At 47.0% G+C, this 25,667-nt stretch overlaps 1 protein-coding gene across 1 annotated transcript in view; it reads right to left on the bottom strand.

Moving 5' to 3' along the window:
• Positions 1-25,667, bottom strand: part of LOC140387130 (scavenger receptor class F member 2-like) — a 269,752-nt gene that overhangs the window by 216,381 nt on the left and 27,704 nt on the right. Inside the window, exons 5-6 of the mRNA XM_072470141.1 lie at positions 18,704-18,807; positions 15,552-15,657 (exon numbers count right to left, since the gene is read on the bottom strand). Of these exons, the coding sequence (XP_072326242.1) occupies positions 15,552-15,657; positions 18,704-18,807 (210 nt within the window). The remainder of the gene's footprint in view (positions 1-15,551; positions 15,658-18,703; positions 18,808-25,667) is intronic.

Consider the following 25,667-nt stretch of genomic DNA (forward strand, 5'->3'; position numbering starts at 1 on the left):
CCAGACACTGGGAAACTCAGGAATATCAGTAACTCAGCCAGACACTGGGGAAGTCAGGAATATCAGTAACTCAGCCAGACACTGGGGAAGTCAGGAATATCAGTAACTCAGCCAGACACTGGGAAAGTCAGGAATATCAGTAACTCACAGCCAGACACTGGGAAAGTCAGGAATATCAGTAACTCACAGCCAGACACTGGGGAAAGTCAGGAATATCAGTAACTCACAGCCAGACACTGGGAAAGTCAGGAATATCAGTAACTCACAGCCAGACACTGGGAAAGTCAGGAATATCAGTAACTCACAGCCAGACACTGGGAAAGTCAGGAATATCAGTAACTCACAGCCAGACACTGGGAAAGTCAGGAATATCAGTAACTCAGCCAGACACTGGGAAAGTCAGGAATATCAGTAACTCACAGCCAGACACTGGGAAAGTCAGGAATATCAGTAACTCACAGCCAGACACTGGGAAAGTCAGGAATATCAGTAACTCACAGCCAGACACTGGGAAAGTCAAGAATATCAGTAACTCACAGCCAGACACTGGGAAAGTCAGGAATATCAGTAACTCACAGCCAGACACTGGGAAAGTCAGGAATATCAGTAACTCACAGCCAGACACTGGGAAAGTCAGGAATATCAGTAACGCACAGCCAGACACTGGGAAAGTCAGGAATATCAGGAACTCACAGCCAGACACTGGGAAAGTCAGGAATATCAGTAACTCACAGCCAGACACTGGGAAAGTCAGGAATATCAGTAACTCACAGCCAGACACTGGGAAAGTCAGGAATATCAGTAACTCACAGCCAGACACTGAGAAAGTCAGGAATATCAGTAACTCACAGCCAGACACTGGGAAAGTCAGGAATATCAGTAACTCACAGCCAGACACTGGGAAAGTCAGGAATATCAGTAACTCACAGCCAGACACTGGGGAAAGTCAGGAATATCAGTAACTCACAGCCAGACACTGGGGAAGTCTGTAATATCAGTAACTCACAGCCAGACACTGGGGAAGTCAGGAATATCAGTAACTCAGCCAGACACTGGGAACGTCAGGAATATCAGTAACTCAGCCAGACACTGGGAAAGTCAGGAATATCAGTAACTCAGCCAGACACTGGGGAAGTCAGGAATATCAGTAACTCAGCCAGACACTGGGGAAGTCAGGAATATCAGTAACTCAGCCAGACACTGGGAAAGTCAGGAATATCAGTAACTCACAGCCAGACACTGGGAAAGTCAGGATTATCAGTAACTCACAGCCAGACACTGGGAAAGTCAGGAATATCAGTAACTCACAGCCAGACACTGGGGAAAGTCAGGAATATCAGTAACTCACAGCCAGACACTGGGAAAGTCAGGAATATCAGTAACTCACAGTCAGACACTGGGAAAGTCAGGAATATCAGTAACTCACAGCCAGACACTGGGAAAGTCAGGAATATCAGTAACTCACAGCCAGACACTGGGAAAGTCAGGAATATCAGTAACTCAGCCAGACACTGGGAAAGTCAGGAATATCAGTAACTCACAGCCAGACACTGGGAAAGTCAGGAATATCAGTAACTCACAGCCAGACACTGGGAAAGTCAGGAATATCAGTAACTCACAGCCAGACACTGGGAAAGTCAAGAATATCAGTAACTCACAGCCAGACACTGGGAAAGTCAGGAATATCAGTAACTCACAGCCAGACACTGGGAAAGTCAGGAATATCAGTAACTCACAGCCAGACACTGGGAAAGTCAGGAATATCAGTAACTCACAGCCAGACACTGGGAAAGTCAAGAATATCAGTAACTCACAGCCAGACACTGGGAAAGTCAGGAATATCAGTAACTCACAGCCTGACACTGGGGAAGTCAGGAATATCAGTAACTCACAGCCAGACACTCGGAAAGTCAGGAATATCAGTAACTCACAGCCAGACACTGGGAAAGTCAGGAATATCAGTAACTCACAGCCAGACACTGGGAAAGTCAAGAATATCAGTAACTCACAGCCAGACACTGGGAAAGTCAGGAATATAAGTAACTCACAGCCAGACACTGGGAAAGTCAGGAATATCAGTAACTCAGCCAGACACTGGGAAAGTCAATAATATCAGTAACTCACAGCCAGACACTGGGAAAGTCAGGAATATCAGTAACTCACAGCCAGGAACATGGGAAAGTCAGGAATATCAGTAACTCACAGCCAGACACTGGGAAAGTCAGGAATATCAGTAACTCACAGCCAGACACTGGGAAAGTCAGGAATATCAGTAAATCACAGCCAGTAACATGGGAAAGTCAGGAATATCAGCAACTCACAGCCAGGAACATGGGAAAGTCAGGAATATCAGTAACTCACAGCCAGGAACATGGGAAAGTCAGGAATATCAGTAACTCACAGCCAGGAACATGGGAAAGTCAGTAATATCAGTAACTCACAGCCAGACACTGGGAAAGTCAGGAATATCAGTAACTCACAGCCAGACACTGGGAAAGTCAAGAATATCAGTAACTCACAGCCAGTAACATGGGAAAGTCAGGAATATCAGTAACTCACAGCCAGACACTGGGAAAGTCAGGAATATCAGTAACTCACAGCCAGACACTGGGAAAGTCAGGAATATCAGTAACTCACAGCCAGACACTGGGAAAGTCAGGAATATCAGTAACTCACAGCCAGACACTGGGAAAGTCAGGAATATCAGTAAGTCACAGCCAGACACTGGGAAAGTCAGGAATTTCAGTAACTCACAGTCAGACACTGGGAAAGTCAGGAATATCAGTAACTCACAGCCAGGAACATGGGAAAGTCAGGAATATCAGTAACTCACAGCCAGACACTGGGAAAGTCAGGAATATCAGTAACTCACAGCCAGACACTGGGAAAGTCAGGAATATCAGTAACTCACAGCCAGACACTGGGAAAGTCAGGAATATCAGTAACTCACAGCCAGACACTGGGAAAGTCAGGAATATCAGTAACTCACAGCCAGACACTGGGAAAGTCAGGAATATCAGTAACTCACAGCCAGACACTGGGAAAGTTAGGAATATCAGTAACTCACAGCCAGACACTGGGAAAGTCAGGAATATCAGTAACTCACAGCCAGACACTGGGAAAGTCAGGAATATCAGTAACTCACAGCCAGACACTGGGAAAGTCAGGAATATCAGTAACTCACAGCCAGACACTGGGAAAGTCAGGAATATCAGTAACTCACAGCCAGACACTGGGAAAGTCAGGAATATCAGTAACTCACAGCCAGACACTGAGAAAGTCAGGAATATCAGTAACTCACAGCCAGACACTGGGAAAGTCAGGAATATCAGTAACTCACAGCCAGACACTGGGAAAGTCAGGAATATCAGTAACTCACAGCCAGACACTGGGGAAAGTCAGGAATATCAGTAACTCACAGCCAGACACTGGGGAAGTCAGGAATATCAGTAACTCACAGCCAGACACTGGGGAAGTCAGGAATATCAGTAACTCAGCCAGACACTGGGAACGTCAGGAATATCAGTAACTCAGCCAGACACTGGGAAAGTCAGGAATATCAGTAACTCAGCCAGACACTGGGGAAGTCAGGAATATCAGTAACTCAGCCAGACACTGGGGAAGTCAGGAATATCAGTAACTCAGCCAGACACTGGGAAAGTCAGGAATATCAGTAACTCACAGCCAGACACTGGGAAAGTCAGGAATATCAGTAACTCACAGCCAGACACTGGGAAAGTCAGGAATATCAGTAACTCACAGCCAGACACTGGGGAAAGTCAGGAATATCAGTAACTCACAGCCAGACACTGGGAAAGTCAGGAATATCAGTAACTCACAGCCAGACACTGGGAAAGTCAGGAATATCAGTAACTCACAGCCAGACACTGGGAAAGTCAGGAATATCAGTAACTCACAGCCAGACACTGGGAAAGTCAAGAATATCAGTAACTCACAGCCAGACACTGGGAAAGTCAGGAATATCAGTAACTCACAGCCAGACACTGGGAAAGTCAGGAATATCAGTAACGCACAGCCAGACACTGGGAAAGTCAGGAATATCAGGAACTCACAGCCAGACACTGGGAAAGTCAGGAATATCAGTAACTCACAGCCAGACACTGGGAAAGTCAGGAATATCAGTAACTCACAGCCAGACACTGGGAAAGTCAGGAATATCAGTAACTCACAGCCAGACACTGAGAAAGTCAGGAATATCAGTAACTCACAGCCAGACACTGGGAAAGTCAGGAATATCAGTAACTCACAGCCAGACACTGGGAAAGTCAGGAATATCAGTAACTCACAGCCAGACACTGGGGAAAGTCAGGAATATCAGTAACTCACAGCCAGACACTGGGGAAGTCAGTAATATCAGTAACTCACAGCCAGACACTGGGGAAGTCAGGAATATCAGTAACTCAGCCAGACACTGGGAAAGTCAGGAATATCAGTAACTCAGCCAGACACTGGGGAAGTCAGGAATATCAGTAACTCAGCCAGACACTGGGGAAGTCAGGAATATCAGTAACTCAGCCAGACACTGGGAAAGTCAGGAATATCAGTAACTCACAGCCAGACACTGGGAAAGTCAGGAATATCAGTAACTCACAGCCAGACACTGGGAAAGTCAGGAATATCAGTAACTCACAGCCAGACACTGGGGAAAGTCAGGAATATCAGTAACTCACAGCCAGACACTGGGAAAGTCAGGAATATCAGTAACTCACAGCCAGACACTGGGAAAGTCAGGAATATCAGTAACTCACAGCCAGACACTGGGAAAGTCAGGAATATCAGTAACTCACAGCCAGACACTGGGAAAGTCAGGAATATCAGTAACTCACAGCCAGACACTGGGAAAGTCAGGAATATCAGTAACTCACAGCCAGACACTGGGAAAGTTAGGAATATCAGTAACTCACAGCCAGACACTGGGAAAGTCAGGAATATCAGTAACTCACAGCCAGACACTGGGAAAGTCAGGAATATCAGTAACTCACAGCCAGACACTGGGAAAGTCAGGAATATCAGTAACTCACAGCCAGACACTGGGAAAGTCAGGAATATCAGTAACTCACAGCCAGACACTGGGAAAGTCAGGAATATCAGTAACTCACAGCCAGACACTGAGAAAGTCAGGAATATCAGTAACTCACAGCCAGACACTGGGAAAGTCAGGAATATCAGTAACTCACAGCCAGACACTGGGAAAGTCAGGAATATCAGTAACTCACAGCCAGACACTGGGGAAAGTCAGGAATATCAGTAACTCACAGCCAGACACTGGGGAAGTCAGGAATATCAGTAACTCACAGCCAGACACTGGGGAAGTCAGGAATATCAGTAACTCAGCCAGACACTGGGAACGTCAGGAATATCAGTAACTCAGCCAGACACTGGGAAAGTCAGGAATATCAGTAACTCAGCCAGACACTGGGGAAGTCAGGAATATCAGTAACTCAGCCAGACACTGGGGAAGTCAGGAATATCAGTAACTCAGCCAGACACTGGGAAAGTCAGGAATATCAGTAACTCACAGCCAGACACTGGGAAAGTCAGGAATATCAGTAACTCACAGCCAGACACTGGGAAAGTCAGGAATATCAGTAACTCACAGCCAGACACTGGGGAAAGTCAGGAATATCAGTAACTCACAGCCAGACACTGGGAAAGTCAGGAATATCAGTAACTCACAGCCAGACACTGGGAAAGTCAGGAATATCAGTAACTCACAGCCAGACACTGGGAAAGTCAGGAATATCAGTAACTCACAGCCAGACACTGGGAAAGTCAAGAATATCAGTAACTCACAGCCAGACACTGGGAAAGTCAGGAATATCAGTAACTCACAGCCAGACACTGGGAAAGTCAGGAATATCAGTAACGCACAGCCAGACACTGGGAAAGTCAGGAATATCAGGAACTCACAGCCAGACACTGGGAAAGTCAGGAATATCAGTAACTCACAGCCAGACACTGGGAAAGTCAGGAATATCAGTAACTCACAGCCAGACACTGGGAAAGTCAGGAATATCAGTAACTCACAGCCAGACACTGAGAAAGTCAGGAATATCAGTAACTCACAGCCAGACACTGGGAAAGTCAGGAATATCAGTAACTCACAGCCAGACACTGGGAAAGTCAGGAATATCAGTAACTCACAGCCAGACACTGGGGAAAGTCAGGAATATCAGTAACTCACAGCCAGACACTGGGGAAGTCAGTAATATCAGTAACTCACAGCCAGACACTGGGGAAGTCAGGAATATCAGTAACTCAGCCAGACACTGGGAAAGTCAGGAATATCAGTAACTCAGCCAGACACTGGGGAAGTCAGGAATATCAGTAACTCAGCCAGACACTGGGGAAGTCAGGAATATCAGTAACTCAGCCAGACACTGGGAAAGTCAGGAATATCAGTAACTCACAGCCAGACACTGGGAAAGTCAGGAATATCAGTAACTCACAGCCAGACACTGGGAAAGTCAGGAATATCAGTAACTCACAGCCAGACACTGGGGAAAGTCAGGAATATCAGTAACTCACAGCCAGACACTGGGAAAGTCAGGAATATCAGTAACTCACAGCCAGACACTGGGAAAGTCAGGAATATCAGTAACTCACAGCCAGACACTGGGAAAGTCAGGAATATCAGTAACTCACAGCCAGACACTGGGAAAGTCAGGAATATCAGTAACTCAGCCAGACACTGGGAAAGTCAGGAATATCAGTAACTCACAGCCAGACACTGGGAAAGTCAGGAATATCAGTAACTCACAGCCAGACACTGGGAAAGTCAAGAATATCAGTAACTCACAGCCAGACACTGGGAAAGTCAGGAATATCAGTAACTCACAGCCAGACACTGGGAAAGTCAGGAATATCAGTAACTCACAGCCAGACACTGGGAAAGTCAGGAATATCAGTAACTCACAGCCAGACACTGGGAAAGTCAAGAATATCAGTAACTCACAGCCAGACACTGGGAAAGTCAGGAATATCAGTAACTCACAGCCAGACACTGGGAAAGTCAGGAATATCAGTAACTCACAGCCAGACACTCGGAAAGTCAGGAATATCAGTAACTCACAGCCAGACACTGGGAAAGTCAGGAATATCAGTAACTCACAGCCAGACACTGGGAAAGTCAAGAATATCAGTAACTCACAGCCAGACACTGGGAAAGTCAGGAATATCAGTAACTCACAGCCAGACACTGGGAAAGTCAGGAATATCAGTAACTCAGCCAGACACTGGGAAAGTCAAGAATATCAGTAACTCACAGCCAGACACTGGGAAAGTCAGGAATATCAGTAACTCACAGCCAGGAACATGGGAAAGTCAGGAATATCAGTAACTCACAGCCAGACACTGGGAAAGTCAGGAATATCAGTAAATCACAGCCAGTAACATGGGAAAGTCAGGAATATCAGTAACTCACAGCCAGGAACATGGGAAAGTCAGGAATATCAGTAACTCACAGCCAGGAACATGGGAAAGTCAGGAATATCAGTAACTCACAGCCAGGAACATGGGAAAGTCAGGAATATCAGTAACTCACAGCCAGACACTGGGAAAGTCAGGAATATCAGTAACTCACAGCCAGACACTGGGAAAGTCAAGAATATCAGTAACTCACAGCCAGTAACATGGGAAAGTCAGGAATATCAGTAACTCACAGCCAGACACTGGGAAAGTCAGGAATATCAGTAACTCACAGCCAGACACTGGGAAAGTCAGGAATATCAGTAACTCACAGCCAGACACTGGGAAAGTCAGGAATATCAGTAACTCACAGCCAGACACTGGGAAAGTCAGGAATATCAGTAACTCACAGCCAGACACTGGGAAAGTCAGGAATATCAGTAACTCACAGCCAGACACTGGGAAAGTCAGGAATATCAGTAACTCACAGCCAGGAACATGGGAAAGTCAGGAATATCAGTAACTCACAGCCAGACACTGGGAAAGTCAGGAATATCAGTAACTCACAGCCAGACACTGCGAAAGTCAGGAATATCAGTAAGTCACAGCCAGACACTGGGAAAGTCAGGAATTTCAGTAACTCACAGTCAGACACTGGGAAAGTCAGGAATATCAGTAACTCACAGCCAGGAACATGGGAAAGTCAGGAATATCAGTAACTCACAGCCAGACACTGGGAAAGTCAGGAATATCAGTAACTCACAGCCAGACACTGGGAAAGTCAGGAATATCAGTAACTCACAGCCAGACACTGGGAAAGTCAGGAATATCAGTAACTCACAGCCAGACACTGGGAAAGTCAGGAATATCAGTAACTCACAGCCAGACACTGGGAAAGTCAGGAATATCAGTAACTCACAGCCAGACACTGGGAAAGTCAGGAATATCAGTAACTCACAGCCAGACACTGGGAAAGTCAGGAATATCAGTAACTCACAGCCAGACACTGGGAAAGTCAGGAATATCAGTAACTCACAGCCAGACACTGGGAAAGTCAGGAATATCAGTAACTCACAGCCAGACACTGAGAAAGTCAGGAATATCAATAACTCACAGCCAGACACTGGGAAAGTCAGGAATATCAGTAACTCACAGCCAGACACTGGGAAAGTCAGGAATATCAGTAACTCACAGCCAGACACTGGGGAAAGTCAGGAATATCAGTAACTCACAGCCAGACACTGGGGAAGTCAGGAATATCAGTAACTCACAGCCAGACACTGGGGAAGTCAGGAATATCAGTAACTCAGCCAGACACTGGGAACGTCAGGAATATCAGTAACTCAGCCAGACACTGGGAAAGTCAGGAATATCAGTAACTCAGCCAGACACTGGGGAAGTCAGGAATATCAGTAACTCAGCCAGACACTGGGGAAGTCAGGAATATCAGTAACTCAGCCAGACACTGGGAAAGTCAGGAATATCAGTAACTCACAGCCAGACACTGGGAAAGTCAGGAATATCAGTAACTCACAGCCAGACACTGGGAAAGTCAGGAATATCAGTAACTCACAGCCAGACACTGGGGAAAGTCAGGAATATCAGTAACTCACAGCCAGACACTGGGAAAGTCAGGAATATCAGTAACTCACAGCCAGACACTGGGAAAGTCAGGAATATCAGTAACTCACAGCCAGACACTGGGAAAGTCAGGAATATCAGTAACTCACAGCCAGACACTGGGAAAGTCAAGAATATCAGTAACTCACAGCCAGACACTGGGAAAGTCAGGAATATCAGTAACTCACAGCCAGACACTGGGAAAGTCAGGAATATCAGTAACTCACAGCCAGACACTGGGAAAGTCAGGAATATCAGTAACTCAGCCAGACACTGGGAAAGTCAGGAATATCAGTAACTCACAGCCAGACACTGGGAAAGTCAGGAATATCAGTAACTCAGCCAGACACTGGGAAAGTCAGGAATATCAGTAACTCACAGCCAGACACTGGGAAAGTCAGGAATATCAGTAACTCACAGCCAGACACTGGGAAAGTCAGGAATATCAGTAACTCACAGCCAGACACTGGGAAAGTCAAGAATATCAGTAACTCACAGCCAGACACTGGGAAAGTCAGGAATATCAGTAACTCACAGCCAGACACTGGGAAAGTCAGGAATATCAGTAACTCACAGCCAGACACTCGGAAAGTCAGGAATATCAGTAACTCACAGCCAGACACTGGGAAAGTCAGGAATATCAGTAACTCAGCCAGACACTGGGAAAGTCAGGAATATCAGTAACTTAGCCAGACACTGGGAAAGTCAAGAATATCAGTAACTCACAGCCAGACACTGGGAAAGTCAGGAATATCAGTAACTCACAGCCAGGAACATGGGAAAGTCAGGAATATCAGTAACTCACAGCCAGACACTGGGAATGTCAGGAATATCAGTAACTCACAGCCAGACACTGGGAAAGTCAGGAATATCAGTAACTCACAGCCAGTAACATGGGAAAGTCAGGAATATCAGTAACTCACAGCCAGGAACATGGGAAAGTCAGGAATATCAGTAACTCACAGCCAGACACTGGGAAAGTCAGGAATATCAGTAACTCACAGCCAGACACTGGGAAAGTCAAGAATATCAGTAACTCACAGCCAGTAACATGGGAAAGTCAGGAATATCAGTAACTCACAGCCAGACACTGGGAAAGTCAGGAATATCAGTAACTCACAGCCAGACACTGGGAAAGTCAGCAATATCAGTAACTCACAGCCAGACACTGGGAAAGTCAGGAATATCAGTAACTCACAGCCAGACACTGGGAAAGTCAGGAATATCAGTAACTCACAGCCAGACACTGGGAAAGTCAGGAATATCAGTAACTCACAGCCAGACACTGGGAAAGTCAGGAATATCAGTAACTCACAGCCAGGAACATGGGAAAGTCAGGAATATCAGTAACTCACAGCCAGACACTGGGAAAGTCAGGAATTTCAGTAACTCACAGCCAGACACTGCGAAAGTCAGGAATATCAGTAAGTCACAGCCAGACACTGGGAAAGTCAGGAATTTCAGTAACTCACAGTCAGACACTGGGAAAGTCAGGAATATCAGTAACTCACAGCCAGGAACATGGGAAAGTCAGGAATATCAGTAACTCACAGCCAGACACTGGGAAAGTCAGGAATATCAGTAACTCACAGCCAGACACTGGGAAAGTCAGGAATATCAGTAACTCACAGCCAGACACTGGGAAAGTCAGGAATATCAGTAACTCACAGCCAGACACTGGGAAAGTCAGGAATATCAGTAACTCACAGCCAGACACTGGGGAAGTCAGGAATATCAGTAACTCACAGCCAGACACTGGGAAAGTCAGGAATATCAGTAACTCACAGCCAGACACTGGGAAAGTCAGGAATATCAGTAACTCACAGCCAGTAACATGGGAAAGTCAGGAATATCAGTAACTCACAGCCAGACACTGGGAAAGTCAGGAATATCAGTAACTCACAGCCAGACACTGGGAAAGTCAGGAATATCAGTAACTCACAGCCAGACACTGGGGAAGTCAGGAATATCAGTAACTCACAGCCAGTAACATGGGAAAGTCAGGAATATCAGTAACTCACAGCCAGACACTGGGAAAGTCAGGAATATCAGTAACTCACAGCCAGACACTGGGAAAGTCAGGAATATCAGTAACTCACAGCCAGACACTGGGAAAGTCAGGAATATCAGTAACTCACAGCCAGGAACATGGGAAAGTCAGGAATATCAGTAACTCACAGCCAGGCACTGGAGAAAGTCAGGAATATCAGTAACTCAGCCAGACACTGGGAAAGTTAGGAATATCAGTAACTGAGCCAGACACTGGGAAAGTCAGGAATATCAGTAACTCACAGCCAGACACTGGGAAAGTCAGGAATATCAGTAACTCACAGCCAGACACTGGGGGTCACAGTCAAAAAGAAAAAGGAGGCATTTGTCAGGGCTAAAAGGCTGGGAACAGACGAAGCCTGTGTGGCATATAAGGAAAGTAGGAAGGAACTTAAGCAGGGAGTCAGGAGGGCTAGAAGGGGTCATGAAAAGTCATTGGCAAATAGGGTTAAGGAAAATCCCAAGGCTTTTTACACTTACATAAAAAGCAAGAGGGTAGCCAGGGAAAGGGTTGGCCCACTGAAGGATAGGCAAGGGAATCTATGTGTGGAGCCAGAGGAAATGGGCGAGGTACTAAATGAATACTTTGCATCAGTATTCACCAAAGAGAAGGAATTGGTAGATGTTGAGTCTGGAGAAGGGGGTGTAGATAGCCTGGGTCACATTGTGATCCAAAAAGACGAGGTGTTGGGTGTCTTAAAAAATATTAAGGTAGATAAGTCCCCAGGGCCGGATGGGATCTACCCCAGAATACTGAAGGAGGCTGGAGAGGAAATTGCTGAGGCCTTGACAGAAATCTTTGGATCCTCGCTGTCTTCAGGGGATGTCCCGGAGGACTGGAGAATAGCCAATGTTGTTCCTCTGTTTAAGAAGGGTGGCAGGGATAATCCCGGGAACTACAGGCCGGTGAGCCTTACTTCAGTGGTAGGGAAATTACTGGAGAGAATTCTTCGAGACAGGATCTACTCCCATTTGGAAGCAAATGGACGTATTAGTGAGAGGCAGCACGGTTTTGTGAAGGGGAGGTCGTGTCTCACTAACTTGATAGAGTTTTTCGAGGAGGTCACTAAGATGATTGATGCAGGTAGGGCAGTAGATGTTGTCTATATGGACTTCAGTAAGGCCTTTGACAAGGTCCCTCATGGTAGACTAGTACAAAAGGTGAAGTCACACGGGATCAGGGGTGAACTGGCAAGGTGGATACAGAACTGGCTAGGCCATAGAAGGCAGAGGGTAGCAATGGAGGGATGCTTTTCTAATTGGAGGGCTGTGACCAGTGGTGTTCCACAGGGATCAGTGCTGGGACCTTTGCTCTTTGTAGTATATATAAATGATTTGGAGGAAAATGTAACTGGTCTGATTAGTAAGTTTGCAGACGACACAAAGGTTGGTGGAATTGCGGATAGCGATGAGGACTGTCTGAGGATACAGCAGGATTTAGATTGTCTGGAGACTTGGGCGGAGAGATGGCAGATGGAGTTTAACCTGGACAAATGTGAGGTAATGCATTTTGGAAGGGCTAATGCAGGTAGGGAATATACAGTGAATGGTAGAACCCTCAAGAGTATTGAAAGTCAAAGAGATCTAGGAGTACAGGTCCACAGATCACTGAAAGGGGCTACACAGGTGGAGAAGGTAGTCAAGAAGGCATACGGCATGCTTGCCTTCATTGGCCGGGGCATTGAGTATAAGAATTGGCAAGTCATGTTGCAGCTGTATAGAACCTTAGTTAGGCCACACTTGGAGTATAGTGTTCAATTCTGGTCGCCACACTACCAGAAGGATGTGGAGGCTTTAGAGAGGGTGCAGAAGAGATTTACCAGAATGTTGCCTGGTATGGAGGGCATAAGCTATGAGGAGCGATTGAATAAACTCGGTTTGTTCTCACTGGAACGAAGGAGGTTGAGGGGCGACCTGATAGAGGTATACAAAATTATGAGGGGCATAGACAGAGTGGATAGTCAGAGGCTTTTCCCCAGGGTAGAGGGGTCAATTACTAGGGGGCATAGGTTTAAGGTGAGAGGGGCAAAGTTTAGAGTAGATGTACGAGGCAAGTTTTTTACGCAGAGGGTAGTGGGTGCCTGGAACTCACTACCGGAGGAGGTAGTGGAGGCAGGGACGATAGGGACATTTAAGGGGCATCTTGACAAATATATGAATAGGATGGGAATAGAAGGATACGGACCCAGGAAGTGTAGAAGATTGTAGTTTAGTCGGGCAGTATGGTCGGCACGGGCTTGGAGGGCCGAAGGGCCTGTTCCTGTGCTGTACATTTCTTTGTTCTTTGTTCTTTGTTCTTTGTTGTTTGAAAGTCAGGAATATCAGTAACTCACAGCCAGACACTGGGAAAGTCAGGAATATCAGTAACTCACAGCCAGACACTGGGAAAGTCAGGAATATCAGTAACTCACAGCCAGACACTGGGAAAGTCAGGAATATCAGTAACTCACAGCCAGGAACATGGGAAAGTCAGGAATATCAGTAACTCACAGCCAGACACTGGGAAAGTCAGGAATATCAGTAACTCACAGCCAGACACTGCGAAAGTCAGGAATATCAGTAAGTCACAGCCAGACACTGGGAAAGTCAGGAATTTCAGTAACTCACAGTGAGACACTGGGAAAGTCAGGAATATCAGTAACTCACAGCCAGGAACATGGGAAAGTCAGGAATATCAGTAACTCACAGCCAGACACTGGGAAAGTCAGGAATATCAGTAACTCACAGCCAGACACTGGGAAAGTCAGGAATATCAGTAACTCACAGCCAGACACTGGGAAAGTCAGGAATATCAGTAACTCACAGCCAGACACTGGGAAAGTCAGGAATATCAGTAACTCACAGCCAGACACTGGGAAAGTCAGGAATATCAGTAACTCACAGCCAGACACTGGGAAAGTCAGGAATATCAGTAACTCACAGCCAGACACTGGGAAAGTCAGGAATATCAGTAACTCACAGCCAGACACTGGGAAAGTCAGGAATATCAGTAACTCACAGCCAGTAACATGGGAAAGTCAGGAATATCAGTAACTCACAGCCAGACACTGGGAAAGTCAGGAATATCAGTAACTCACAGCCAGACACTGGGAAAGTCAGGAATATCAGTAACTCACAGCCAGACACTGGGGAAGTCAGGAATATCAGTAACTCACAGCCAGTAACATGGGAAAGTCAGGAATATCAGTAACTCACAGCCAGACACTGGGAAAGTCAGGAATATCAGTAACTCACAGCCAGACACTGGGAAAGTCAGGAATATCAGTAACTCACAGCCAGACACTGGGAAAGTCAGGAATATCAGTAACTCACAGCCAGGAACATGGGAAAGTCAGGAATATCAGTAACTCACAGCCAGGCACTGGAGAAAGTCAGGAATATCAGTAACTCAGCCAGACACTGGGAAAGTCAGGAATATCAGTAACTGAGCCAGACACTGGGAAAGTCAGGAATATCAGTAACTCACAGCCAGACACTGGGAAAGTCAGGAATATCAGTAACTCACAGCCAGACACTGGGAAAGTCAGGAATATCAGTAACTCAGCCAGACACTGGGAAAGTCAGGAATATCAGTAGCTCACAGCCAGACACTGGGAAAGTCAGGAATATCAGTAACTCACAGCCAGACACTGGGAAAGTCAGGAATATCAGTAACTCACAGCCAGACACTGGGAAAGTCAGGAATATCAGTAACTCACAGCCAGACACTGGGAAAGTCAGGAATATCAGTAACTCACAGCCAGACACTGGGAAAGTCAGGAATATCAGTAACTCACAGCCAGTATCAAGAGGAAAGCTCGTTTGAATTTTTGTTTGGAACATCCGGGATTTTAGTTTAATTCCACAGTTTTCTCCCAGGATCTTCCCGCACAGGCAGCTAAATTGTCGGTTTCTGTGCAACCGGCACAGGAATTGAAGAGATTAATAAAGAGGTGGATCAGATATGATGGCCTCTTCCTGCACTGCGTTAATGTGCAATTTGCATTTCAATAGAATAGATGCCAGGATTGGTAATCGAGCACAGTCGTGCTGAATTGGGGAGGGTTGCAGAATCATTGTGAGAGTTTCTGAAGCATTTCGCTCTGGGTGTCTGCGAGGAACTGGGCGAGTCTGTGAATTTGCTGTCTGACATGAACCTGTTTTAAGGTCCAGACGAGCTTTATTCATCCCTCAGCCCAGTTTTTGGAATAACATTGCTGTATCCTTCTCTGTTCCCCAGCGCTGACTGAAACACTTGTTTATCTATCAGTGTTCAGGTCTGTCAGGATGTCACACCCAGAGATTTGAACCTGTTTTCCCCTGGCTTGCTGCCAACGAAACAATCCCACATGACCCGGGATCTGGGAATGTTTCCTGCCTGACTGTGGGAAGATCTGTGTGACCTCCTCCAGATTCTCGTCCTGGACACAGAATACCCCCCAGGCAGGGGGGAAAGTCGCAACTCCATCACCCACCTGTTCTTGGTGGCATTTCTGTTGTTTCCACAGCAACAACAGCAGAAGATGCAGAGGAGGACGAGGAGACTCGTCATAACAACAGCAATCAGGACGCCCGTTTTACCTGAAAAAACAGCAAACAATCAGAGTTAGGGACAGAGCCCAATGCAACGCACAGCAAGATCCCAACGCTGCACTCAGGTTGTGAACAGAGAACATTTCTTGCAGAAACCGACCATTGGCCAAAGATGTGGCATCTGTCACCCAGTCTAATCCCACTCTCCCCCCTCACTCCCCACACCCTTTAATATCCCACCCAGTCTAATCCCACTCTCCCCTCACCCTTTAATATCCCACCCAGTCTAATCCCACTCCCCCCTCACTCCCCACACCCTTTAATATCCCACCCAGTCTAATCCCACGCTCCCCCCTCACTCCCCACACCCTTTAATATCACACCCAGTCTAATCCCACTCTCCCCGCACCCTTTAATATCCCACCCAGTCTAATCCCACTCTCCCCCCTCACTCCCCACACCCTTTAATATCACACCCAGTCTAATCCCACTCTCCCCGCACCCTTTAATATCCCACCCAGTCTAATCACACGCTCCCCCCTCACTCCCCACACCCTTTAATATCCCACCCAGTCTAATCCCACTCTCCCCTCACTCCCCACACCCTTTAATATCCCACCCAGTCTAATCCCACTCTCCCCTCACTCCCCGCACCCTTTAATATCCCACCCAGTCTAATCCCACGCTCCCCCCTCACTCCCCACACCCTTTAATATCACACCCAGTCTAATCCCACTCTCCCCGCACCCTTTAATATCCCACCCAGTCTAATCCCACTCTCCCCCCTCACTCCCCACACCCTTTAATATCCACCCAGTCTAATCCCACTCCCCCCTCACTCCCCACACCCGTTAATATCCACCCAGTCTAATCCCACTCTCCCCCCTCACTCCCCACACCCTTTAATATCCCACCCAGTCTAATCCCACTCCCCCCTCACTCCCCCCACCCTTTAATATCACACCCAGTCTAATCCCACTTCCCCCTCACTCCCCACACCCTTTAATATCCCACCCAGTCTAATCCCACTCTCCCCCCTCACTCCCCACACCCTTTAATATCCCACCCAGTCTAATCCCACTCTCCCCCCTCACTCCCCACACCCTTTAATATCCCACCCAGTCTAATCCCACTCTCCCCCCTCACTCCCCACACCCTTTAATATCACACCCAGTCTAATTCCACTCTCCCCTCACTCCCCACACCCTTTAATATCACACCCAGTATAATCCCACTCTCCCCCCTCACTCCCCCCACCCTTTAATATCACACCCAGTCTAATCCCACTCCCCCCTCACTCCCCCCACCCTTTAATATCCCACCCAGTCTAATCCCACTCTCCCCCCTCACTCCCCACACCCTTTAATATCCCACCCAGTCTAATCCCACTCTCCCCTCACTCCCCACACCCTTTAATATCACACCCAGTCTAATCCCACTCTCCCCGCACCCTTTAATATCCCACCCAGTCTAATCCCACTCTCCCCTCACTCCCCACACCCTTTAAAATCCCACCCAGTCTAATCCCACTCCCCCCACCCTTTAATATCCCACCCAGTCTAATCCCACTCCCCCCTCACTCCCCACACCCTTTAATATCCCACCCAGTCTAATCCCACTCTCCCCTCACTCCCCACACCCTTTAATATCCCACCCAGTCTAATCCCACTCCCCCCTCACTCCCCCCACCCAGTCTAATCCCACTCCCCCCTCACACCCCCCACCCTTTAATATCCCACCCAGTCTAATCCCACTCTCCCCCCTCACTCCCCCCACCCTTTAATATCCCACCCAGTCTAATCCCACTCCCCCCTCACTCCCCCCACCCTTTAATATCCACCCAGTCTAATCCCACTCTCCCCTCACCCTTTAATATCCCACCCAGTCTAATCCCACTCTCCCCCTCACTCCCCCCACTCTTTAATATCCCACCCAGTCTAATCCCACTCCCCCCTCACTCCCCCCACCCTTTAATATCCACCCAGTCTAATCCCACTCTCCCCTCACCTTTTAATATCCCACCCAGTCTAATCCCACTCCCCCCTCACTCCCCACACCCTTTAATATCCCACCCAGTCTAATCCCACTCTCCCCCTCACTCCCCCCACCGTTTAATATCCCACCCAGTCTAATCCCACTCCCCCCTCACTCCCCACACCCTTTAATATCCCACCCAGTCTAATCCCACTCTCCCCTCACTCCCCACACCCTTTAATATCCCACCCAGTCAACAGTCACGGGGCAGCACGGTCATGCAGTGGTTAACACTGCTGCCTGACGGCGCCGAGGTCCCAGGTTCGATCCCGGCTCTGGGTCACTGTCCGTGTGGAGTTTGCACATTCTCCCCGTGTCTGCGTGGGTTTCACCCCCACAACCCAAAGATGTGCAGGGTAGGTGGATTGGCCACGCTAAATTGTCCCTTAATTGGAAAAAATGTATTGGGTACTCTAACTTTTTTTAAAAATGATCCCCCCAGTCCAGTCCTGAAAGTTACGACTCCCTGGCATCTGTGGTCACAAATATTTTTCAAAGTCTCACATCAGGGGCTGGTTTAGCACGGGGCCAAATCGCTGGCTTTGAAAGCAGACCAAGGCAGGCCAGCAGCACGGTTCAATTCCCGTACCAGCCTCCCCGAACAGGCGCCGGAATGTGGCGACTAGGGGCTTTTCACAGTAACTTCATTTGAAGCCTACTTGTGACAATAAGTGATTTTCATTTCATTTCATTTCATCTCCGGAATGTGCCTCCACCCTGAGGGGTCCTCGTTGCGCCCTGGCTGGTACAGCAATGCCCGTGTTCCCGGGTGGGGCTGCCAGTGGGACAATGATCCTGTCCCTTCCATTTGGCCAGGTGGCGGATGCTGATTGGGCGGTGCTCTGCGGAGTGCCCCCCGAGCTCAGCTCAGTGACGTTCCAGGTGAGTGAGCCTCAGTGCCACTCCCAGAGTCCCATTACTTCCCCAAGGCGCAGGGAGATCTCAAAAAGAGGGTTTGATAATGAATTCAGAATAATGTTTGAGACACAGTAAAGACCAGAGTGAAACTGGGGGCTCACCACAGCGGCTGGGTGCCAGGAATTGTGTGCGAATTACTCACTGAAAAAACACTCTCCTGTCACATGGTCACAAGACGCTCCGAGGCAGCTGCACCAGGCTGAACACTTCATCCCATAGGATCCATCCGAACAGGTGACGTTACAGCTACAAAACCAACAGAAAACGGCTGAGATAAATGTGGAGAAAGTGGGTTCTGGAAGGTCGAGAAGGATTCACTAACCCATTGAACACTGATCATAGATCATAGAATGTACAGTGCAGAAGGAGGCCATTCGGCCCATCGAGTCTGCACCGGCTCTTGGAAAGAGCACCCTACCCAAGGTCAACACCTCCACCCTATCCCCACAACCCAGTAACCCCACCCAACACTAAGGGCAATTTTGGACACAAAGGGCAATTTATCACGGCCAATCCACCTAACCTGCACATCTTTGAACTGTGGGAGGAAACTGGAGCACCCGGATGAAACCCACGCAGACACGGGGAATATGTGCAGACTCCGCACAGACAGTGACCCAAGCCGGGAATCGAACCTGGGACCCTGGAGCTGTGAAGCAATTGTGCTATCCACAATGCTACCGTGCTGCCCTTAATCGCATGATGATTCTGTACCGACTTCAAAATATATCGCCGTTCCTTCACTGTCGCTGGGTCACCACCCTAAAACTCCCTCCCTAACAGCACAGAGAGTGGACCTACACCACAGGGGCAGCAGCTTTTCGAGATGGCAGCTCAGAACCACCTTCCCGAGGACAGTTAGGGATGGGCAATAAATGCTGGTCTGTCAGCAACCCGCAAATAAATTAAAAAACCTACGCAGACATTCTCAACCTGCTGACTAAACAGTGACTCTGTACAGTTACACAGTGAGTGACCCTCAGCCTGCTGAATAAACAATCACTCTGTACAGTTACACAGTGAGTGACCCTCAGCCTGCTGAATAAACAGTGACTCTGTACAGTTACACAGTGAGTGACCCTCACACTGAATAAACAGTGACTCGGTACAGTTACACAGTGAGTGATCCCCACCCTGCTGAATAAACAGTGACTCTGTACAGTTACACAGTGAGTGATCCTCACCCTGCTGAATAAACAGTGACTCTGTACAGTTACACAGTGAGTGATCCTCACCCTGCTGAATAAACAGTGACTCTGTACAGTTACACAGTGAGTGATCCTCACCCTGCTGAATAAACAGTGACTCTGTACAGTTACACAGTGAGTGATCCTCACCCTGAATAAATAGTGACTCTGTACAGTTACACAGTGAGTGATCCTCACCCTGCTGAATAAACAGTGACTCTGTACGGTTACACAGTGAGTGATCCTCACCCTGAATAAACAGTGACTCTGTACAGTTACAGTGAGTGATCCTCACCCTGAATAAACAGTGACTCTGTACAGTTACACAGTGAGTGATCCTCACCCTGCTGAATAAACAGTGACTCTGCACAGTTACACAGAGAGTGACCCTCACCCTGCTGAATAAACAGTAACTCTGCACAGTTACACAGTGAGTGATCCTCACCCTGAATAAACAGTGACTCTGTACAGTGACACAGTGAGTGACCCTCACCCTGCTGAATAAACAGTGACTCTGTACAGTTACACAGTGAGTGATCCCCACCCTGCTGAATAAACAGTGACTCTGTACAGTTACACAGTGAGTGATCCTCACCCTGCTGAATAAACAGTGACTCTGTACAGTTACACAGTGAGTGATCCTCACCCTGCTGAATAAACATTGACTCTGTACAGTTACACAGTGAGTGATCCTCACCCTGAATAAACAGTGACTCTGTACAGTTACACAGTGAGTGATCCTCACCCTGAATAAACAGTGACTCTGTACAGTTACACAGTGAGTGATCCTCACCCTGCTGAATAAACAGTGACTACAGTTACAGAGTGAGTGATCCTCACTCTGAATAAACAGTGACTCTGTACAGTTACACAGTGAGTGATCCTCACCCTGAATAAACAGTGACTCTGTACAGTTACACAGTGAGTGATCCTTACCCTGCTGAATAAACAGTGACTCTATACAGTTACACAGTGAGTGATCCTCACCCTGCTGAATAAACAGTGACTCTGTACAGTTACACAGTGAGTGATCCTCACCTGAATAAACCGTGACTCTGAACTGTTACACAGTGAGTGATCCTCCCCCTGAATAAACAGTGACTCTGTACAGTTACACAGTGAGTGATCCTTACCCTGCTGAATAAACAGTGACTCTGTACAGTTACACAGTGAGTGATCCTCACCCTGCTGAATAAACAGGGACTCTGTACAGTTACACAGTGAGTGATCCTCACCCTGAATAAACAGTGACTCTGTCCAGTTACACAGTGAGTGATCCTCAGCCTGCTGAATAAACAGTGACTCTGTACAGTTCCACAGTGAGTGATCCTCACCCTGCTGAATAAACAGTGACTCCGTACAGTTACACAGTGAGTGACCCTCAGGCTGAATAAATAGTGACTCTGTACAGTTAGACAGTGAGTGATCCTCACCCTGCTGAATAAACAGTGACTCTGTACAGTTACACAGTGAGTGATCTTCACCCTGCTGAATAAACAGTGTCTCTGTACAGTTACACTGTGAGTGATCCTCACCCTGAGTAAACAGTGACTCTGTACAGTTACACAGTGAGTGATCCTCACCCTGCTGAATAAACAGTGACTACAGTTACAGAGTGAGTGATCCTCACTCTGAATAAACAGTGACTCTGTACAGTTACACAGTGAGTGATCCTCACCCTGAATAAACAGTGACTCTGTACAGTTACACAGTGAGTGATCCTCACCCTGCTGAATAAACAGTGACTGTACAGTTACACAGTGAGTGATCCTCACCTGAATAAACCGTGACTCTGAACTGTTACACAGTGAGTGATCCTCCCCCTGAATAAACAGTGACTCTGTACAGTTACACAGTGAGTGATCCTTACCCTGCTGAATAAACAGTGACTCTGTACAGTTACACAGTAAGTGATCCTCACCCTGCTGAATAAACAGGGACTCTGTACAGTTACACAGTGAGTGATCCTCACCCTGAATAAACAGTGACTCTGTCCAGTTACACAGTGAGTGATCCTCAGCCTGCTGAATAAACAGTGACTCTGTACAGTTCCACAGTGAGTGATCCTCATCCTGCTGAATAAACAGTGACTCCGTACAGTTACACAGTGAGTGACCCTCAGGCTGAATAAACAGTGACTCTGTACAGTTACACAGTGAGTGATCCTCACCCTGCTGAATAAACAGTGACTCTGTACAGTTACACAGTGAGTGATCTTCACCCTGCTGAATAAACAGTGTCTCTGTACAGTTACACTGTGAGTGATCCTCACCCTGAGTAAACAGTGACTCTGTACAGTTACATAGTGAGTGATCCTCACCCTGAATAAACAGTGACTCTTTACAGTTACACAGTGAGTGATCCTCACCCTGAATAAACAGTGACTCTGCACAGTTACACAGTGGGTGACCCTCACCCTGAATAAACAGTGACTCTGTAGTGTTACACAGTGAGTGATCCTCACCCTGAATAAACAGTGACTCTGTACAGTTACACAGTGAGTGATCCTCACCCGGAAAAAACAGTGACTCTGTACAGTTACACAGTGAGTGACCCTCACCCTGCTGAATAAATAGCGACTCTGTACAGTTCCCAGTGAGTGATCCTCACCCTGAATAAACAGTGACTCTGTACAGTTACACAGTGAGTGATTCTCACCCTGATGAATAAACAGTGATTCTGTACAGTTACACAGTGAGTGATCCTCACCCTGGATAAACAGTGACTCTGTACAGTTACACAGTGAGTGACCCTCACCCTGCTGAATAAACAGTGATTCTGTACAGTTATACAGTGACTGATCCTCACTCTGAACAAACAGTGACTCTGTACAGTTACACAGTGAGTGATCCTCACCCTGCTGAATAAACAGTGACTCTGTACAGTTACACAGTGAGTGACCCTCACACTGCTGAATAAACAGTGACTCTGTACAGTTAAACAGTGAGTGATTCTTACCCTGAATAAAGGGTGACTCTGTACAGTTACACAGTGAGTGATTCTCGCCCTGCTGAATAAACAGTGACTCTGTACAGTTACACAGTGAGTGATCCTCACCCTGCTGAATAAACAGTGACTCTGTACAGTTACACAGTGAGTGATCCTCACCCTGAATAAACAGTGACTCTGTACAGTTACACAGTGAGTGATCCTCACCCTGCTGAATAAACAGTGACTCTGTACAGTTACACAGTGAGTGATCCTCACCCTGAATAAACAGTGACTCTGTACAGTTACACAGTGAGTGATCCTCACCCTGCTGAATAAACAGTGACTCTGTGCAGTTAAACAGAGAGTGGTCCTCACCCTGAATAAACAGTGACTCTGTACAGTTACACAGTGAGTGACCCTCACCCGGAAAAAACAGTGACTCTGTACAGTTACACAGTGAGTGACCCTCACCCTGCTGAATAAACAGTGACTCTGTGCAGTTAAACAGAGAGTGGTCCTCACCCTGAATAAACAGTGACTCTGTACAGTTACACAGTGAGTGACCCTCACCCTGCTGAATAAACAGTGACTCTGTACAGTTCCCAGTGAGTGATCCTCACCCTGAATAAACAGTGACTCTGTACAGTTACACAGTGAGTGATTCTCACCCTGATGAATAAACAGTGATTCTGTACAGTTACACAGTGAGTGATCCTCACCCTGGATAAACAGCGACTCTGTACAGTTACACAGTGAGTGACCCTCACCCTGCTGAATAAACAGTGACTACAGTTACACAGTGAGTGATCCTCACTCTGAATAAACAGTGACTCTGTACAGTTACACAGTGAGTGATCCTCACCCTGAATAAACAGTGACTCTGTACAGTTACACAGTGAGTGATCCTCACCCTGTTGAATAAACAGTGACTGTACAGTTACACAGTGAGTGATCCTCACCTGAATAAACAGTGACTCTGAACTGTTACACAGTGAGTGATCCTCCCCCTGAATAAACAGTGACACTGTACAGTTACACAGTGAGTGATCCTCACCCTGCTGAATAAACAGTGACTCTGTACAGTTACACAGTGAGCGATCCTCACCCTGCTGAATAAACAGGGACTCTGTACAGTTACACAGTGAGTGATCCTCACCCTGAATAAACAGTGACTCTGTCCAGTAACACAGTGAGTGATCCTCACCCAGAATAAACAGTGACTCTGAACAATTACACAGTGAGTGATCCTCAGCCTGCTGAATAAACAGTGACTCTGTACAGTTCCACAGTGAGTGATCCTCACCCGGCTGAATAAACAGTGACTCTGTACAGTTACACAGTGAGTGATCCTCACCCTGAATAAACAGTGACTCTGTCCAGTTACACAGTGAGTGATCCTCACCCTGAATAAACAGTGACTCTGAACAATTACACAGTGAGTGATCCTCAGCCTGCTGAATAAACAGTGACTCTGTACAGTTACACAGTGAGTGATCCTCACCCTGCTGAATAAACAGTGACTCTGTACAGTTACACAGTGAGTGATCCTCACCCTGCTGAATAAACAGTGACTCTGTACAGTTCCACAGTGAGTGATCCTCACCCTGCTGAATAAACAGTGACTCTGTACAGTTACACAGTGAGTGATCCTCACCCTGAATAAACAGTGACTCTGTACAGTTACACAGTGAGTGACCCTCACCCTGCTGAATAAACAGTGACTCTGTACAGTTACACAGTGAGTGATCCTCACCCTGAATAAACAGTGACTCTGTACAGTTACACAGTGAGTGACCCTCACCCTGAATAAACAGTGACTCTGTACAGTTACACAGTGAGTGACCCTCACCCTGCTGAATAAACAGTGACTCTGTACAGTTACACAGTGAGTGACCCTCACCCTGAATAAACAGTGACTCTGTACAGTTACACAGTGAGTGACCCTCACCCTGCTGAATAAACAGTGACTCTGTACAGTTACACAGTGAGTGATCCTCACCCTGAATAAACAGTGACTCTGTACAGTTACACAGTGAGTGACCCTCACCCTGAATAAATAGTGACTCTGTACAGTTACACAGTGAGTGACCCTCACCCTGAATAAACAGTGACTCTGTACAGTTACACAGTGAGTGATCCTCAATCTGAATAAACAGTGACTCTGTACAGTTACACAGTGAGTGACCCTCACCCTGAATAAACAGTGACTCTGTACAGTTACACAGTGAGTGATCCTCACCCTGCTGAATAAACAGTGACTCTGTACAGTTACACAGTGAGTGATCCTCACCCTGCTGAATAAACAGTGACTCTGTACAGTTACACAGTGAGTGACCCTCACCCTGAATAAACAGTGACTCTGTACAGTTACACAGTGAGTGATCCTCACCCTGAATAAAGGGTGACTCTGTACAGTTACACAGAGAGTGATCCTCACCCTGCTGAATAAACAGTGACTCTGTACAGTTACACAGTGAGTGATACTCACCCTGCTAAATAAACAGTGACTCTGTACAGTTACACAGTGAGTGATCCTCACCCTGCTGAATAAACAGTGACTCTGTACAGTTACACAATGAGTGATCCTCACCCTGAATAAACAGTGACTCTGTACAGTTACACAGTGAGTGAACCTCACCCTGCGGAATAAACAGTGACTCTGTACAGTTACCCAGTGAGTGATCCTCACTCTGAATAAACAGTGACTCTGTACAGTTACACAGTGAGTGATCCTCACCCTGAATAAACAGTGACTCTTACACAGTGAGTGATCCTCACCCTGCTGAATAAACAGTGACTCTGTACAGTTACACAGTGAGTGACCCTCACCCTGAATAAACAGTGACTGTGTACAGTTACACAGTGAGTGACCCTCACCCTGAATAAACAGTGACTCTGTACATTTACACAGTGAGTGATCCTCACCCTGAATAAACAGTGACTCTGTACAGTTACACAGAGGGTGATCCTTACCCTGAATAAACAGTG

The sequence above is a fragment of the Scyliorhinus torazame genome, chromosome 12 (genome assembly GCF_047496885.1).
Source record: "Scyliorhinus torazame isolate Kashiwa2021f chromosome 12, sScyTor2.1, whole genome shotgun sequence".
In the NCBI taxonomy this organism is placed as follows: Eukaryota; Metazoa; Chordata; class Chondrichthyes; order Carcharhiniformes; family Scyliorhinidae; genus Scyliorhinus; species Scyliorhinus torazame.